Source organism: Schistocerca piceifrons, chromosome 4, assembly GCF_021461385.2.
Source record: "Schistocerca piceifrons isolate TAMUIC-IGC-003096 chromosome 4, iqSchPice1.1, whole genome shotgun sequence".
Taxonomy (NCBI): Eukaryota; Metazoa; Arthropoda; class Insecta; order Orthoptera; family Acrididae; genus Schistocerca; species Schistocerca piceifrons.
In genome coordinates, this window is record NC_060141.1 from 220,943,676 (window position 1) to 220,964,202 (window position 20,527).

General features: G+C 39.1%; 1 protein-coding gene across 2 annotated transcripts in view; it reads left to right on the forward strand.

Annotated features, from left to right (window-relative positions):
• The window catches only part of LOC124794718, a 229,240-nt gene that overhangs the window by 12,806 nt on the left and 195,907 nt on the right, over positions 1-20,527 (forward strand). For both annotated transcript variants that reach the window (XM_047258303.1, XM_047258302.1), the window contains exons 3-7: positions 1,960-2,247; positions 3,973-4,206; positions 12,512-12,868; positions 18,709-19,341; positions 19,431-19,595. In XM_047258303.1, coding sequence (XP_047114259.1) covers positions 1,960-2,247; positions 3,973-4,206; positions 12,512-12,868; positions 18,709-19,341; positions 19,431-19,595 — 1,677 coding nt within the window. The remainder of the gene's footprint in view (positions 1-1,959; positions 2,248-3,972; positions 4,207-12,511; positions 12,869-18,708; positions 19,342-19,430; positions 19,596-20,527) is intronic.

Consider the following 20,527-nt stretch of genomic DNA (forward strand, 5'->3'; position numbering starts at 1 on the left):
AAATTTTCTCAGTAGTTTTCTGGAAAAAGAACGTCATCTTTCCTCAAGGAGTCCCCATTTGAGTTCATGAAGGATCTCTCTAACTCTCGCATGATTATCGAATCTACTGGTAACCAATCTAGCAGTGTGCTTCTGAATTACTTCAATGTCTTCCTTTAATACAACCTGGTGGGGATCCCAAGCACTTTAGCAGTGCTCAAGAATGAATTACACTAGTGTTCCGTATGTGGTCTCCTTTCAGATGAACCACACTTTTCTAATATTTGCCCAATGAACTGAAGTCGACCATTCACCTTCCTACTAATGTCTTTATATGCTCGTTTCATGTTATATCACTTCAAAACGTTATGCCTAGATATTTATTCAGCGTAACAGTGTCAAGCAGCACACTACTGATAATGTATTTGAACATTGTGGGATTGTTTTTCCTACTCATATACATTAACTTACTTTTTTAGAGCAAGTTACTTAAGCTTGGAAGCAATTGAGTTAAAAGGTAAAACCTTTGTGTACCAGGTGAATTTCTATCTGGTTTTGATAAGAGAAAACTAAATGTTATTGTGTAAACCACAATACACGAAAATCTATGTTTACAGTTTCTTAGCTTTATAAGAAGGTGCTTGTGGCATGTGGCCAATTCAGGAATGAGTAAGCGTTAGACCATATGCATGTTATTAGGGCACATAAACTGATCAAATCGACAATATACACACTAAAAATTGGAGCTCATTTCTTCTCATGTCATATACTTGATTTTATTTTGTTGCTATAGCATGCTCCTTGTCAGACTGACACATTTTGTTGAGGGAACTTTTTCTTTTTAAAAAAAAAAGATTATTGAGGGGAGCAGTTTCACTGTGCTCCACACCTGTTCAGATTCATATGTCCTTTGTCCCTTTCAGTGACAGTTTTAAAAGTTTCTAAAATTGAATTTTTTTAAATTTAAATATAACAATATTATGAAAAGGAAAGTTGGTACTCACCATATAGTGGAGGTGCTGACTCGTAGATAGGCACAACAAAAAGACTTTCACAAATAAATTTTGGTCAGCAAGGCCTTCGTCAAAAATAATTGACAGACACACACACACATACAGTCATGCAAATGCAACTCACACACACCTGACTGCAGTCTTAGGCAACTGAAGCCACACTGCGAACAGCAGCACCAGTGCATGATGGGAGTGTCGAGTGGGTGGGAGTAAGGAAGAGCTAAGGCGGGGAGGGGGAGGGATGGCAGGGTGTTAGGGGTGGCGGACAGTGAAGTGCTGTTGGGGAGTGCGCAGAGGTGGAGAGAGGGTAGGGCAGCTATGTGCAGTTGGGTCTCTCTCTCTCTCTCTCTCTCTCTCTCTCTCTCTCTCTCTCGTGGCGCAGTGGTTAGACACTGGACGACGGTTCAATCCCGCGTCCGGCCATCCTGATTTAGGTTTTCCGTGATTTCCCTAAATCACTCCAGGCAAATGCCGGGATGGTTCCTCTGAAAGGGCACGGCCGACGTCCTTCCCCATCCTTCCCTAAACCGATGAGACCGATGAATACGTTGTCTGGTCTCCTTCCCCAAACAACCAAACCAATCTCTCTCTTCCCCCCCCCTCCCCCCCCCTCCCCCCCCCCCCCAGCAATCTATTTTTTATGAAGGCCCTACTGGATGAAAGCTTCATTTGTGACAGTCTTTGTTGTGCCTATCTGCAACTCAGCATCTGCACTATGTGGTGAATAGCAACTTTCCTTTTCATAATATTGTTACATTCCATTCTGGATTTTCAATTGTTTGATTTAATTTAAATATGTGCGTGTTGCACTGGAGTTGTTCCTACTTTTGGAGTGGATACAGCGAAACTCCTCTTCTGTATCTTCATTTTGGAATAAATTCATATTTGAAATTAAACCTCTCTTCTCACATTAAAATATATATTTATTAAATTTGTTTTCCTTTATATTGTTTTGTTAATCTTCTAGGAAACACATGATGCCACAGAAGTGTACGCAACAGTGAAAGTTATAAACGCAGATGAAGGTGACGCGTTACAGTTTGAAGTATGTGAGGTTGAAATCATCATCTCACAACAGTCAGAAGCTGTGGCCAGGGACAGCAGGTGCTTCCCTCTTTCTGAAACACAGACTCAGTACTCTGGCTCAGAAGATGAGATGCCAAAAATTGCACAAGAAGCTGTTCTACATTTAAATGGGCTATCTCAATCAAAGTTTGCTTACAATCTTCACGACATCATAAGAGCGGAGAAAATGGTATTATTTAAATGCACAGCTTTGACCGTATTTTATTAGCTGCAAAATAATGTGTGTAGGGAACTGAAATAATTAACACAGTTTACACACAAACATGTTTTATAAGCTGCTTCCGTGACTGTATGTTTAAACTGAAAATAAACAAACACAACCTTCACAATCACTAAACCTTAATTCTACAGTTAGGTGAGAGTTGTGTTTTTTACATCAGCAGCATTGCTTCAAGGAAAGTAATGAGCTATAATTTCTAGAAATGTGCTAAAATTATAGCTTTGATTGAATTTGATAATAATTAAAATGTGTGTCAACACATGTAGGGCTGTGCATCATTTTCCTTGGGAGGAAATACACATAACTCCAGGCATGTAAAACCAATTCTAAATGTGTTTCATTTTCCCCATCCATGAAACAAGGGGTGTCAAAGTTAGAATTTTAACATATTTCTAGAAATTTTAAGATTGTTGCTTTCCTGGGAACAGTGCTTTTGAGCTAAGAACCAAAAGTGTTACCTGACAATGAAGTTAAGCCTCCAAAGTGTACCATAGTAGTAGAATTAAAGTATAGTGACTGGATATCTAGTGTTTGTTTATTTTTAGTTTCCTTACAATTAAATCAGTATTTCCTGTTGTATTATGATGCAGAGTCTTTTGCAAGAAATGTCCTTGCAAGGAAGGCAAAAGTTTTTAAATAATTTCTGTTTATATTGTAAGTTCAGTGACACAAATACAGGGCTATTACAAATGATTGAAGCGATTTCATAAATTCACTGTAGCTCCATTCATTGACATATGGTCACGACACACTACAGATACGTAGAAAAACTCAAAGTTTTGTCTGGCTGAAGCCGCACTTCAGGTTTCTGCCGCCAGAGCGCTCGAGAGCGCAGTGAGACAAAATGGCAACAGGAGCCAAGAAAGCGTATGTCGTGCTTGAAATGCACTCACATCAGTCAGTCATAACAGTGCAACGACACTTCAGGACGAAGTTCAACAAAGATCCACCAACTGCTAACTCCATTCGGCGATGGTATGCGCAGTTTAAAGCTTCTGGATGCCTCTGTAAGGGGAAATCAACGGGTCGGCCTGCAGTGAGCGAAGAAACGGTTGAACGCGTGCGGGCAAGTTTCACGCGTAGCCGCGGAAGTCGACGAATAAAGCAAGCAGGGAGCTAAACGTACCACAGCCGACGGTTTGGAAAATCTTACCGAAAAGGCTAAAGCAGAAGCATTTCTTAAACAGGAGATTGGAAAACCGATGGATCGGTCGTGGTGGAGATCATGATCAACAATTCATGTCATGGCCTCCACGCTCTCCCAACTTAACCCCATGCGATTTCTTTCTGTGGGGTTATGTGAAAGATTCAGTGTTTAAACCTCCTCTACCAAGAAAAGTGCCAAAACTGCGAGCTCGCATCAACGATGCTTTCGAACTCATTGATGGGGACATGCTGCGCCGAGTGTGGGAGGAACTTGATTATCGGCTTGATGTCTGCCGAATCACTAAGGGGCACATATCGAACATTTGTGAATGCCTAAAAAAACATTTTGAGTTTTTATATGTGTGTGCAAAGCATTGTGAAAATATCTCAAATAATAAAGTTATTGTAGAGCTGTGAAATCGCTTCAATCATTTGTAATAACCCTGTACATATAAAATTATTTTTTGAAAAATTTCTAAATTATTTTATCTTGTGTAATATTTTGGTTCTGGCCTTATTAATTTTCAGGTGACACCTGGATCACAGGGATCTTTGATAAATCTTCAGCTTAAGGTAGCGCCTTCACTGTGTCTCAAATTGCTCTCATTTCCTCTTAATAAAACATGTCCAGAAAATGAAGACTTAACAAATATGGTTTGCAATTTGACACATTGGAATCGGCCTTGGAAAGGAGATGTGATCTACTCATCTCCTGAATGCCGTGTGGATGTAGAGGAGAGTGCAGCACTACAGTCATTTGATGTACGTATTAAACAGATTTTCATCCATTACATGAGGTAGTGACTATTGTTACATCAGCCCTCTAAAATTTGACACCATAAGTTATTGATAATGAATAAGAATTGAAACAAGGATTCACAATGGAAAGAATATGAAAGGTTCTTTGTGAATGGAGAAAAAATTCCAATATTTACTTTATTTTATTAAGACCTCAGTCTTTATTTTCTTTAATGCTGCACATAAAAACAGGGTTTCCCAGTAATCATACCTCAGTTTCTGTTGACGATAAGAGCGTAGGGTCATGTGTTTTGTAGTTTTGTATAGCACTTGGGTATATACAGTTCTGAGAGAGAGAGAGAGAGAGAGAGAGAGAGAGAGAGAGAGAGAGAGAGAGAGAGAGAGAGAGAGAGGTTCAAAGTTACACTACTTGTACATGTAAAATAATGCATGTACAATCTGGTATGAGGCAAAAACATAGTTCATACAGTGACATAGCACAGAGAAATATGCTGTAAAGTGTCTCCATTATCATCAGGAAACCCAGTGGTGTTGTACTGAAGCACATCCAAAATTTTTGTGCACATAAAATCTGGTCTGAGGTGTAAAATCAGTTCTGCGTTATTTCAGTTCACCTAAATAAACTACCTAAATTTTACTGACAATACATTTCTTTTCATATGAGTTACACCTCTTATTGCAGCGTGGAAAAGAAGGGAAACAACGGAAAAATGCTTCTATTGGAGCACAAAAAAAATGTGTATATGTTCCTGTTTATTCAAGTGGCATGAGAACATATTTGTGCTTTTTTATGCTGAGAGAGAAGGAAACACTGGTAATGGCAAGGAGACGGAAAAGTAATAAATACTGGAAGATAGTAGGCGGCGATTGTGTTATTAAAAACAAGGGAGACAGCGGTAGTGGAACATAGTTGACAGTGACAAAACAGAGCTAGGAAAAGAGTGGAGACAGTGCAAGGGGGGAAGGAACAAAGAGGAGGAGAAAATGCATGAGAGCCAGTGATAGTGAGAGACGTTCTTCGACAATAACAATGAGAAAGATCGAGATAGTGACAGTGAGAAGAGAGTGCAGCAGTGGGAAGGAAAGGAAAAGATAGTAACAGTACGAGACAGCAAGAGTGAGACAGTCACAATGAGAGGAAACTGGTAATAGGACAGAATGAAAGGGTCCGTGGCTGTGACACAGGAGACAATGACAGACAGACACATAGAGATAATGACAATGAGTTGGGCTGATTGAATGAGTGAGAAAAGGCAACTGGGAGTAGATAGATATGAGCTACTTACAGTGGTGGACTTTTAGATGTGAGTGAGTTTCAGTTCGAGGAGCTTGCAGGAGTCTTAGTTGAATTTGCATGTTAAAAAAAGGGTGAATATGTTCGCATCCCAAAAATTTTGTGAAGGTTTTTAAAGATGCTGAGGAAGGCAGAATGAGGCAGCTGGTACCCCACTTTTCAGTCAGAGTCTTTGAAATAAACAAGAACATATTAGCATTTTCTTGTGCTCTGACAGGAGCATTTTTCCACTCGTGGGTAATTTTTTTGTCTCCATGTAACAATTGCACTCACCACCCTCTACATCTGTGTAGATGTATCAATCAGCTACTTTGACAAGGCCATGACTTCCTAAAATCGTGCACTGAAATGAGATCCATTCTGTCTGAGTGTTTGCTCACCACTCCTAGAATAGCTTTTTGTCACCCTCCCAATCTCCACAATATCCGTGTCGGACCCTATGCTCCTTCTGCACCCATCTCCCCATCCTATGGCTTCTACCCCTGTGACCATCCCCCCACTGCAAGACTTGCCCTATGCACCCTCCTACCACCACCAATTCCTGCCCTGTAACTGCCAAAACATATACTATCAAAGGGAGAGCCACCAGTGAAATGGCACACATCCTGTACCAGCTGTTAAGTAAACAGTTTGGTCTTTTACATCTCCATGACTATCACCCAGTTATCAGTCAGGATGAATGGGCAAAGGCAGAGTGCGTATACAGGCAACATACAATATCCTGTTGCAGGGCAATGTGTTAAACATGACAGTCATGATCTCAGTGCCTGTTTCCACACGTGCCATCTGGATTCTTCCCACAGACACCAGTTTCTCAGAACTCTGTGGGTAGGAACTAGCACTACAACTTGTCCTTAGTTCTCACCACCCAATTGGCCTTAATTTACATTAATTCCTTTGGTCTCAGTATTTCTTCACAGTAACGAATCCTTTCTTCACTCTATTTTAGTTTTCTACATCTTTTATTTTCTGACTTGTCTACTTTTTGCCATCCCCACCCCTCCCCCCGCCCCCGCCCTTTTGTGTTACGTACAATGCACTTAGCTTTTCACTCTTTATTAACTTGTGGACAAAGTCTTAGTAGTAATCTCTGCCTTGCGTATTACCCTATGTTGTTGTTGTTGTGGTCTTCAGTCCTGAGACTGGTTTGATGCAGCTCTCCATGCTACGCTATCCTGTGCAAGTTATTCATCACCCAGTACTTACTGCTACCTACATCCTTCTGAATCTGCTTAGTGTATTCATCTCTTGGTCTCCCTCTACGATTTTTACCCTCCACGCTGCCCTCCAATGCTAAATTTGTGATCCCTTGATGCCTCAGAATATGTCCTACTAACCGGTTCCTTCTTCTTGTCAAGTTGTCCCACAAACTCCTCTTCTCCCCAATTCTATTCAATACCTCCTCATTAGTTATGTGATCTACCCATCTAATTTTCAGCATTCTTCTGTAGCACCACATTTTGAAAGCTTCTATTCTCTTCCTGTCCAAACTATTTATTGTCCATGTTCCACTTCCATACATGGCTACACTCCATACAGATACTTTCAGAAATGATTTCCTGACACTTAAATCTATACTCGATGTTAACAAATTTCTCTTCTTCAGAAACGCTTTCCTTGCCGTTGCCAGTCTACCTTCCACCTTTAAGCTCTCAAGTTTTAAAATCTCGTATAGTGCAGTCCCCAACAATCAGTCTTTCCTTCTCATCCCGTCCCGTAAGTATCCCCTGACCCAGGGTTCTGGGTGACTTTCCTGAACTGTACCCCATTCCCTAAACTGATCCAGTCTTTTTCCTTCATCCATCTTCCTTCCCCTTCAACTCTTCTACCAGAAGAAGGAGCCACTGGCTCTGAAAGCTTGTAAAAGTTCAATCCTTTTGTGTGTGTGTTCCCCTGCCACCACTTGGTGAGTAGATTTTTTATCTATCTATTTACGTTCTACATCTATTTTGTATCACAGTCTGTCTCTGTTCCTAATATTTTGCTCTATATGCTGCATCTTCAAGTGTCAAGTGAACTGTACCCAGAGGCTGTAGCAGAGGTCCTACTAAAGTGTCCCTTAAATTTTACTAAGGGTCTTCTGCACCTATTACCTTTAGTACTACTTCATTTAGTCTTGTATCAGTGAACCTAAACTTTAATATCCTTTGACGGCACCAGATTTCAAATGCTTCCAGTTTCCTCTCTTCCAGGTTTCTAATGGCCTGTGTTTCAACTGCATACAATGCTGCACTCCAGACACGATTTAAGGAACTACTTCTCATTACCATACTAATACCTGATATTAGTAGATCTCTATTACTGAAGAAAGCTTTATTCCGTGTGTTGTCATACATCTGTTATCTTCCTTGCTCTGGCCATAATACACAGTCTTCCACCCTAAATAGCACAAATTTGTCTCTACTACTACTACTGCTACTGCTACTGCTACTATGACTAAGACTACTATTGCTGCTGCTGCTGCTGCTGCTGCTGCTGTGTTGTCATTACAAGTTTGATATTAATATGTTATTCCCCTTTCTATTACTCTTCATCACTTACATCTCTGCTTTGTTTACCCTTAAGCCATATTCTATGCTAAATATGCTGTCTCTCCCATTCAACAGGTCTTCTATGTCTTACTTACATACCATTGCACAGTTATTCCTCTTTTGAAGTTTTATTTCACTTCATTGCTTTTTCAGTCTAAAAGTTGAGCAACAGTGATGGTAAGTTTCAACCTTGCCTTACACTCTTGTTAACACAAAATTGTCTTTTTGGGACCTCTTCTTCTGGTATTCCCATTGGATTGTGTAAATTAGTCCTCTTGCTCTGTACCTTAGACCCAGTCTTCCAATTATTGTGAACATTTTACTTCACCTTCCATTGTCGAAGGCTTTGTTTTTGTCTGCAGATGCTAAGAAGATGTTTTGCTTCTTCTGCTGTATTCTTTCTAATAGCAAACACAGTGTCAGAATTGCCGGTGCATTTTCCCTTTCTGAAACTAAACTGATCTTTGTTTAGTTATTTCTCAAGTTTTCTTTCTATTCTTGTAGTATGACATTGTGCTCAACAGTTTAAAAGTGTAACTTGTCAGTAGAATCATCCGATAGTTTTTACATTTATAACCATTTACCTTCTTTAGTAGTGTGATGGATAATGCGTTTTTTGAAATCTTGGTTAAGTTGCTTCTTTCCTAGATTTTTGACATCAACCAAAATAGCCTTGTAGTACCTTCACCTCCTACAGAATTCAACAACTGCAACATTATATCATCATTTAGTGTTCTGTCAGAGTAACAACATTACTGGATATCCACGTGAACCTCTTCAGGACAGCTTCTGTACATCATTAAGATCTTTGAGGTTCTCCTGCATCTCTTGATGTTCTCTTATGCATGTCACAAAGACATCTGCTCCTTATTGACTAACACCTACACATTTAATTTTCCTGTATGTTATGTCAACCCCCCCCCCCCTCCCAGTCATACCTTTCTTAACATCTTTACATGTTTCATCCACTTTGATCAAAATGTTTTATATTTTTCATTGTGAGCCAACATATTTTGTATTTTGAGTATAGTGGTTCACAGTTTGTGATTTGTACTGGCAGTATCAGTTCTGGGTAACAACAGAATTGGGTGGTGGGGAGCTGTTCTTACATAACTAGTCATTAAGTAAAGGAATTGTTTACCAAAAGAGTCATTTCATCACTTGAGTGCCTCATTATACATGGTCCTATTGGAATGGTACACCCTTGGGTTGTTGCCTGTGGACTTATCAGCTGTTCTCTCGGCCAGTTGTAAGGGTGGGAGAGGGGAGAAGGAGAGTGGGGATTTTAGTGTAACATTGCCACATAACTATGGTGAACTAGTCATTTTATACATAGAAATACACTGCAAGAGGTGAAAGTATCATAAAAAGATGTTTGATTGGGGATCAAACACCCAACACTATAATTTTATGTTCTGGCACTTATTAACAGTCATTGGGTCACCCAGTTCCTCATTATAACTTGATGGAATCAGCTTAACTTGTCATATTAATATCAATTAATTCTGGAAAGTCCTGAGTAATTACAAGTAGCCGAAGGCATAAAGTCAACCACTTGATTTTATAGTTCAAGTGTCGAGTAGTCCACAGACTCTGAATTACTAAGGGCATTCAGTAAGTAATGCAACACAATTTTTTTCTGGGAGCAGGTTGGTTTTATTCAGGATTCCAATACACCATTCTATTCCCCACTCTTGGCAACAGAATCATGGTTTTTGACACAATCCCTGTTCAATGCGACGGCCTTACACCACCTTACTGAAAGGGCCTGTGTACCCATATGGTACCAATCTACTGTTGGAAGTTGAAGCTAACATCTTGCTGCATCAATAACCTCCCCATCATCCAAGTACTGCTTCCAATGGGGTGCATCCTACATTGTGCCAAACAAAGTAGCCTGAAGGTGCGAGATCTGGAATGTAAGGTGGATGAGGAAGAACAGTCCATTGAAGTTTTGCGAGCTTCTCTCGAGTGTGTAGTCTTGTGCAAGGCCTTGCATTGTCTTGGAGAAGGAGAAGTTAATTAGAATTTTTTGGCAACAAACACGCTGAAGTCATTTCTTCACATTTCTGAGCGTAGCATAGTACACTTCAGAGTTGATTGCTTCACCATGAAGAAGGAAATTGAACTCTGATGTTCACTTGAGCAGTGAGGCGTTTGTTTGTGATCCATTGAGCACCTTGAATGAGGGCGTCCACACGTTGAAACTATAGGAGCTGAAGTGAGAATACTTCACGTTGTCCCACAACAAATTCCACATTTTTCAACTGTAACTAGCGAAGAAAAAAAAAGTGTTGCATTACTTATTGAGTGCCCCTCATATGTACATGGGAAAAGAAGGAAGAAACAGAGAGTAAAGTCTGATGAAGAACAGCTGCGACTAAAGTGTATACCTTAGGGGCACATTGCATAGTGGAGAATTCAGTTTTCTGTGGTTGTATGCAGTAGTAAGGTGTGATGGTGGTGGTGGTGGTGGTGGTGGTGGTGGTGGTGGTGGTGAGAGAGAGGGGCAGCTGCACCCAAGCCATTCTTGTGATCATTTCCTTCTAATTTTCTCATTCTGACACCTTGGAACATTTCAATGGAACACCATTCTGCTTGCTCTGAAGAATTGAGCTGGTACTGATGAAGCTAATCAACATCGACTTTAATTACCTTCTTTGCTCATCAGACATTTTCTGGCTGAATGTAGTTTCAAGGTGTTGCAGTTTTCTTCGACGATCTTGCTAAATTATTACAAAATCAAAATTCTTACTTCTGCTACTATGGTGCCAGTTGTTATCCACTCTGAATGATTGTAATCATCAGTTTACATTCAAACAATGGAAAGTCCAGGTACAAATATCAACAATATATGAAAAGATAGATTGCTACGTAGTGTTTTTTTTTTACGGTAAGTGGCAATCTATCTTTTAGTACTTAGTTTACATTCAGTTATTTCTGAAATTCTTATTCCTGTCATTAGTTTTGTGTCTGGCCTAAAACAATGCCTCCAAAACTTGATTTAACGTTTTGTACATTTTTGAAGCATTTTCCATTGTGTTTGGCAGTTCTGTATATAAAAAGCATCTTTTGAATATAATAGAGGGAAACATTCCACGTGGGAAAAATATATCTAAAAACAAAGATGATGAGACTTATCAATCAAAAGCGCTGGCAGGTCGATAGACATACAAACAAACACAAACATACACACAAAATTCAAGCTCTCGCAACAAACGGTTGCTTCATCAGGAAAGAGGGAAGAAGAGGGAAAGACGAAAGGATAAGGGTTTTAAGGGAGAGGGTAAGGAGTCCTTCCAATCCCGGGAGCGGAAAGACTTACCTTAGGGGGGAAAAAAGGATGGGTATACACTAGCGCGCGCGCGCGCGCGCGCGCGCGCGCGCACACACATACACACACACACACACACACCCATCCGCACATACACAGACACAAGCAGACATTTGTAAAGGCAAAGAGTTTGGGCAGAGATGTCAGTCGAGGCGGAAGGAAAGAGGCAACGATGTTGTTGAAAGGCAGGTGAGGTATGAAAGGCGGCAACTTGAAATTAGCGGAGGTTGAGGCCTGGTGAATAACGGGAAGAGAGGATGTACTGAAGGTCAAGTTCCCATATCTGGAGTTCTGACAGGTTGGTGTTAGTGAGAAGTATCCAGATAACCCGGACGGTGTAACACTGTGCCACGGCCAGCACATCTTGGCAGTATATCCTCTCTTCTCGTTATCCGCCAGGCCTCAACCTCCGCTAATTTCAAGTTGCCGCCGCTCATACCTCACCTGTCTTTCAACATCTTTGCCTCTTTACTTCCGCCTCGACTGACATCTCTGCCCAAACTCTTTGCCTTTACAAATGTCTGCTTGTGTCTGTGTATGTGCGGATGGATGTGTGTGTGTGTGTGTGTGTGTGTGTGTGTGTGTGTGTGTGTGTGTGTGTGTGTACCTGTCCTTTTTTTCCCCCTAAGGTAAGTCTTTCCACTCCCGGAATTGGAATGACTCCTTACCCTCTCCCTTAAAACCCACATCCTTTCGTCTTTCCCTCTCCTTCCCTCTATCCTGATGAAGCAACCGTTTGTTGCGAAAGCTTGAATTTTGTGTGTATGTTTGTGTTTGTTTGTGTGTCTATCGACCTGCTAGCGCTTTTATTTGGTAAGTCTCATCATCTTTGTTTTTAGATATAAAAAGCATCTCTGTTACACAAAATCGCAAAGAAAAATCTTGAAGATTTGTTTCACTGTCCAAGAAGTGATATGTGATTATAGACAAGAACAGGTACAGAAAGTGTTAAGCACAGGTGTTACTTAATACAGTTTCATACTTCATCAGTTCAGAAGCCGCAAGCTGTATATTATTTATTGGAAATTCTCAGCTAGTAGTATATAAAAGCTTGCACCACTTTTCCTTTTATAATGAAAATCTGATGATATTAACGCTAGTAGATGCTCTTGTATGATAAATATAAAGATTGTGAAATTTGTTTTACAGGTTGGCTCACGTTCACATGATCGAAAAGCGATAGATGACTCAGAGATTGAAAAATACCTAGAATCAATAATTGAAGTTGGTGTGCCTGAACCAGAAATGTCAGCAGGAAAAATATCAGACTCAAAACCTGAAGAAAAGATAGGCGCAACAGCGGCATTAGACATTGAGGATCCAGTACCTGCTGTAGAAGAACCTATGATTGCCAGAAAAGCATTTTGTCTGGGGTGTCCTGTTGACTTAAACGTAAATAATCCAGATTTGTCCCAATTTGTTGATCTGGCACTTAACTCCATTGACAAAAGCACAACAAATGCATACAAATATGGATTAGTAAGTGTGCGTAAGGCTCAGAGGCAGGTAAGCAATCATATTTTCTCCAGAATGAGAGAGAGAGAACAGTTTTAATGAAAATGCTATATTATGTGATCTGAGCTATTTCTTGTGTAAAATGTTCTTTCTTTTAGGAATAAAACTTGGTGCTTGAATCTGGGGCTGCATTGCTTTCAGTACCCTTAAAATTTTTTTTTTTTTATTAGACACTATAGTGACACTATAAGCTCTATTGTAAACAGCTATTTGTTGTTGGAATTGCTGCAGAGGTTCATACAGTACAAACTAACAGTCTGGGACATCTTTTTTAGTCAAACTGTACTTTGCAGTGTTATTGTGAAGTCTGTTTCCTTACTCAATATTTGCATGTTCTTTCCTAACACTCTCAATCAGGATATCTGCATGAGAAATATCTCTTGTTTTTTTTGTGTTGCCCTGTTTGATCTCAAGTGGCTCTGAGAGTTTAATGTGCCCATTTTTGATGCATTTCCACCTCCCTTCAAAGAAATTTTTAGCCCAGTAGGGATGGGGGTGGGGGGGAGGGGGACGGAGGTTGCAACTATGTGCTACAATACTTCATTCTCATATGAAATTTTCTCAATTTTTGAGAAGAAAATAGTCACTGTCGGCCTAACATGAGGAGCTGGCCACTTGGTGTCTACTCTCCACATGATGAACTGCTCGACTCCTGAGACAAATTCATTCTCTTATATAATAATGCTCTGGTATGCTGTTGGTGAAATGCAGCTGCAGGGGTGATCCCAGTCAATAGTATGTGTCACGTGATGGAGAGATGTAGGTAGCAGACATAGATCAATTTCCACATCCTTGTAAGGTGCCCGAACGTGGAGCCGTTTGGTTTTGAAACTGATAGCACATAAATGTGACTTCAGTAAATACAGGTGAATGGAAAATGAAAACTGAAAGAGATGGGAAATAAAAATGATCATTATCCTTTGTGTAGTCTGAGTTGAAGTCTTCACTGTATTCCTTCACAATGAAAGTTCCAAGAGTGCTAGAGAATATTTTTCAAGAATGTGTTTTGGGAGCTGTTCTTAGGTAATATGTTACCCTGCCCAAAAGTCCAGTGGTTTCCCTAAATTGATTAAGGCAAATATGGAAAGTCTGATTGAGAAGGACACAGCAGATATTCTTTCTCTCCTCTGATGATGCCCCCATCAACATGTTAAACTGTGATCTCTCTTCCTTGCAAAAATCATCAAGCGCTGCTGATGAAATACACACTTCCTACAGTACTGATATTGATCAAAACTATCAACATCAGAAACATGAAGTTATTGATATCAGCCTATGTGGTGTAATTCTTACTGGGGTGTCAATAAAATAAAAAATAAAATAAAATAAAATAAAAGTGTGCAAATGTACTCCGCTTAGCAGCATGGAAGGACAAAGATTATGTGACTCACACTTTATTCTTGATTACAGTTATACGTGATGGGTGTTCTTCATTTTATTTTGATTGTCACTATAGTAAGAATGATACCACAGTGCTTAATGATGATTGTTCGAAACTGGTATTGAATAAATGTTTATTTCCTCTGTAGCTCTTGGAGGTTCATAAATAGGTCTTTCCTCAAACTTCAAGAACTATTAGACCATACACTCGAAAAATAGTAAAGGGTGAATGTAATGATGATGCTGACCATCCATTGTTGTTTACGGAAGGGGGGAGACGTTTCTGCAGTACATGAGATCTGTCGTCCCACCAGTTTACCATTCATTTTATGGGTTTCTAACAGCATCAGATAGTGCAGATTGAAATGAACATGTTGAGGACGTTTAACATTGGAGATATTATTTATGTGGTGTCCCGGGGAGGGGGGGGGGGGGGTGCAATATTCAGTGACACAACAAGAACAACTATTTTGAAGCAAAAAAGGTGTAGTAAACATGGGCTCTAAGCACTTCATCTTCAGCACTGTGGCAAAAATCTCTTCTACTGCAAGCTCTTTTCTGTCCATAATTTGGGAATTTTCTAGGAAACATGGGTTCTAAAATGCATACCTTAAAAGCTATGAGCACTTGTTTAGTAGAAGAGATGCATTTAACACTAGCGAAGATTAACAAATACTCATAGCCATTAAGGTATGCACTATAGAGCCCATGTTTACTGGGAATTTTTTCTCATTTTGGTCCATACTACCACTTCTCACAGTATGGAAAGCAAAGAGCTGGCAGTGGAAGAGATTTGTTTCACAGTATCAAAGATGTAGTAGTTCTCGTAGTTCTGAAGGTATGTATTTTACAGCCCATGTTAATTAGACTTCTTTGCTTTGAATGATCATTCCTGTCGTACCCCTCAGTATCAACCATTTCTCGTAGTATACCCTTTATTTTAAAAACTTTGTAAATGCTTTTATGACTATACTTTGAAATTATCCGTTTGTAATACTGATTCAATATTATGAGAAGGAAAGTTGCTACTCACCATATAGCAGAGATACTGAGTCGCAGATAGGCACAACAAAAAGATTTTCACACTTAAAGCTTTCGGCCTATGGCCTTTGTCGACAATACACACATATACGCGTGCGCGCACACACACACACACACACACACACACACACACACACACTCACGCAAATGCAACTCTCACAGACTACTACAGTCTCAGGCAACTGAAGTCACACTGGTGCATGTGTGTGTGTGTGTGTGTGTGTGTGTGTGTGTGTGTGTGTGTGTGTGTGTGTGTGCGTATTATATGTGTCTATTGTTGACAAAGGCCATTGGCCAAAAGCTTTAAATGTGAAAATCTTTTTGTTGTGCCTATCTGCAACTCAGCACCTCTGTTATATGGTGAGTAGCAACTTTCCTTCTCAGAATATCGTTAATTCCATCCTGGATTTTCCAATGTTTGTAATACTGATTCCCTTACTTAAAAATCAAATTTGTTTTGAAAACTGTGAGTCAATAACAACTCATTTCAGTTTGTTATATTTTCCAATTATCTACAATATGTGGAGGACAAACTGAACTAAAAGCGGTTGTGAAACACTATAACATTTTTCGGACGAAAAACCCTCTAGTAAAATCTTTGTTTCTGTTATATTTTGCCACAGATGGAAATAGCATCCTCTAGCACTAGGCCCTCAATTATATAGAATATATTTGATGTAATAAATGGTAGATAGCTGTAAATGTGGATAAATGTAAATTAATGTGGATTTGTTATGTTCCAATACAATATTGATTGTATGCTTCTTAATTCACTCACTTTGATTGAATATCTTAGTGTAACATTGCAGAACACTAAAAAATGGAATGAACACATAAGGATAGCTGTGGGGAAGGCAGTGGTAGACTATGGCTCATTGGAAGAATTCTGGGGAAGTGTAGCTCACCTGTAAAGGAGACTGAGTGCAGAGCACATACATTACTCTTTCTTGAGTACTGTTCAAGTGTTCAGGATCCCTGCTAGCTCAAATTAATTGAAGACATGGAAGCAGTGTGTTACAGAAATGGCCTGTGAGCTTAGGTGGGAATCTATGAAGAGGAGACGCCTATCTTATTGCAGAACATAGAAGAACAAAATAGGAGAGATCCTTGTACTGAAAATAATTTTTCCACCTTGTTCCTTTAGTGAGTGTAACAAGAAAGTGAATGACTAGCATTTTTGAAGCTTCAAGTTGTTTTGTGAACTACGTAGAAATGACAGTCATAAGTCTCTGAGAGTTGAGTGTCCAGGTTGAGACCTCATCTGGTACACCATTTTTAACTTGTTACACATTTCTAGTTCTTTGTGTGCTCTGCTCAAGAGTAAAAGTGCCTAATTTCAGTTACATACCACTTGTTCTTAATTTAAGGCCTTAGAATTGTGTGTGGTTATCTGAAGTTCATGCTTGTAATGTAAATAATTCAAATTCAGAAATTGAGTTTTTAAGACCTAAGGGACAATATAGAGCCTTCTAGAGGGCAAAGGCCATTTGAGTGCTCCCACCCAGTTTATTTTCTCCAAATTCTGAAGATGGGAACTTGCTCACCAACATATCCCATATCACACAACCCTTATAATCTCCATTCTCAATCTCTCTCCACCCCCCCCCCCCCCTTCCCACTTGCATTTCTTCTTCATTCCCTCTCTCTTTCTCTCTCTCTTTTTCTTATTTGCCTCCCCTCCTCTGCTTCTCTCTCTTTATTGTTTGTCTTCCTCCCAGTCATCTCCTTTTTATTTGTCCCCCCCCCTCTTTTTTCTGGTTTCCTCTCAATTCTGAATTACAGTATTCATTCAATGTTTCCTTTCACTTCCCCTGTAATCCACATTTCTTCTCTTTGTGTCCTTTCCATCTACTATGAACTGAAGCTGGCACAGTACTCACTGATGTACTCTTTCCTCCCATGCTATAACACCTTTTTTTTCCCTTTTTGTCTCCCATTAACCTCATAACAGGTGGTCCCTTTCAAAGTAGGGTACGTGAGTCCTTCCCCTCCTTACCAACCTACCCCAACCAAACCCTGTTCCCCCCTTGTAGAAGGAACTTACAAGACCTGAAGTCTAGGAATAGTATTGCTACCTTTAAATGTTTCTTTCAGCAGCACTATAGATTGCACCTTTGGAACGTAAGCAATTTATTAGAATACAGTATTTTTGTTTCCTTGTTCTGCTTAATCACATAGTGTTTAATTCTTAGTTCAAACAATGGAAAATCCAGGATGGAATGTAACAATATTATGAGAAGGAAAGTTGCTATTCACCATGTAGCAGAGATGCTGAGTCGCAGGTAGACACAAGAAAAAGATTTTCACATTTTCGGCCATTGTACCACAATGGCCTATAACAACCTTGCCTAAAATCAAAGTACCTGTTTGCACATCTTATACCGTTTGGCATAAATACATATTCTCTATAAGCGTCCCTAAACTGACGCACTAAATCACCCAAATTAGGCTTATAATACCATAGTTCTTCCAACACTAAAACAGCTGCAGAATAATTAATCTTGTTGCCACAAAATGTAATAGCAAGTTCATCAACCCTCTGCTGACTATTAGGAACAAGGCGAGGCGTATGTCATCCGGGTAATTCGAATATGTTCCCAGTTGGCATAAAAAAACTCCAACGCAGACATTAGCTGTAAACAAATACTTTTATTCAGAAAGTTACTTTACCTTTCCTCTTACAAAATGTCATATACACTCTATTTCTTACAATAAATGTTACATATTTAACTTCACTCTGTACATTATCGTTTCTCTTGGGTTCATCACCAGCAATCTGTAGTCCAATATAAAATGGATTTGTACCTTTAAACAACCTATTTTTAACTTTACACTCCTTTTCAAGATCTGTTCACGACTTGACTTTCGTTATATCTGCACTTTGTTCTGGCTTAGAATACGTTACAAACTTAAACCTATTCCTTCTTGTATATTTACGCCAAGGTACACCAGATGCCTTCTGCGGATTCAAATCAAAAGCACCCATTTTATTACTACATGCTATACACACTTTCTCCAATGCACCCTGATTTTCAAATATCTTCTTGTTAGCTTTGTCGTCAAGATTTAGTCTTTCAATCCTAACACTAACCCTATACATGTATGTTACAATTTTATTAATAATTACAGAACCATATTTGTTACCAAAAAACTTAAATTCATCGGTAATATTATAATGTTGCAATGTTGAAAAATTCTTCGCTTTCTCATCATGCCGAAAGCTTTAACTGTGAAAATATTTTTGTGTGCCTATCTGCAACGTAGCATCTCCGCTATATGGTGGAAGCAACTTTCCATCTCATAATATTATTAATTCTTAGTTCATTTTACACGTTCTTTGAGAAGTGCTGTTACTGTGAAAAATGACACATTTTCAGGTCATTTGATTCTGTTTTTTGTTCTAATTGCAGGTTGTGAATGGAATTATGTACATGTTGCTCCTTGATGTTGGTGAGACAGAATGTTTGAAGGAAACTAACATGGACAGGAACTTGTGTGCAATCAATTATAAAAGTGATCCCAACACTTGCTACATTGAAATATTTGAGAAACCAGGACTTCAGAAGCAGAGGGAGATTACATTTAATAACTGCACCGGAATAGATGACAATTATCCATCTAATGACATTGTTGCAAACCCTCTTTCAGTCAGTATTTCCAAAAATGAAAAAGTGCTGACTCATTACAAGGATGATGATAGGCCCCAGTTTGGTTCTTTTGATGATTTGGCAACAGTGGCTGCAGATGATACTCCTTATAACTATGCTCGTGGCTACTCAGCTGACTACATGGAGGATATTCCCTTCCTTGGGTGGGATATGGGAGGCTATCTTTCAGACTCAGAAGAGTACTACCAAACGGGGCAGAATGCCCGTATGAAAAGACGAGGGGTTTCTGGTTTCATTGGAGGTCTTAAAGATATAGGTCCAGGAGAGGAGCAGTTGGTAAATGACTTAGCAGCTACTGCAGTTGAAACACTCGATGCCATTGATGAGGACAATCTGAAGCGTGTTGTTGTGGAGGTAGTGGATGCAAAGAAGCAGGTAATTTTTTTGTGTTAGACCTTTTGCATACACCTTCTTGCCATGTTCCTATAATAGGACAAGACATTTCATTCAAAAAACTGTTACAGATTATGGATGGTGTGATGTATCACTTGAAACTTGTTGTTGGAACGTCATTGTGTGAAGAAAATAAGGCACCAAATGCAGACTGTCTCAAAGACTTGGTTATGCCACTTTCTCTTTGTACTGTACATCTTCATCGCTCATTTGTTGACAATTCACTTAGAGTTCAGGTATGTGTTAACAATCTGTCTAAATAAGATTTTTTTTTAATTGCTGAAGTTACCATTTGGGATAAAATATTGTAATTTTTTGTTTATTTTACCCTCTCTCATTTACACTATTTTTATAAATATTGCCACTTTTGTTCAAAAAATGCAATCATCAGATCCATATAGCTGTCTACGCAACCAGTCTTCTGCATACTTTCAACAAAGTAAACTACATCATGCCATAAACTAAAACTTTAAACACTAAATCATTTGTTGTTTATCATGCATACACAATAATCACTATAAAAGTTGTGCATTTGCTGTTGAGATTGTGGAAAATATAGGATTTTAATATTACATGGTAGTAGGTAGAGCTCTCTTCCCTATAAACATGTCTTCAATAGTGATAAAATAGTTTTCGTATTGCAGCAGTACTTATTGAAGTTACAGGTAACTACAACCAGTAGCACTACTTTCACACGGCTTATTTTTTTATGGCTGCAATTTTTATTAATTTGTGATGTGTGTGTCAGTATCATGTTTTAGTATTTAATAAGCCGAATCTTTAGTGTTACTGACTGTGTGCTTTATACACTGGGCAAAACTTTTATATTTTAGTTGGATTATGAATTTTATGTAAGTATAGCAATTAGTATATAAGCATTTTAGATGGGTCTAACAGTTAATGTTTGTATAAGCAGTTGGCTCTCATGTCTGTAAGCTCTATGTAATGTCGTGTAACAATTACATAGCCAATTCAATGTCTAGTTTTTTTTAAAAAAAATTTTTTTATAATACATTTTATGTTCAAATGGGTGGATAACATTGCAGTACAATGTTGTTCCCGAGTAGTATACGTTATAGTGGCTAGAATGAAATGCAGTAGGGAGCTGGTGTTGTGTGGAAAGGTACTGAGCCATAGTGAATTTATTAACGTTTCTAAAATCACTGAT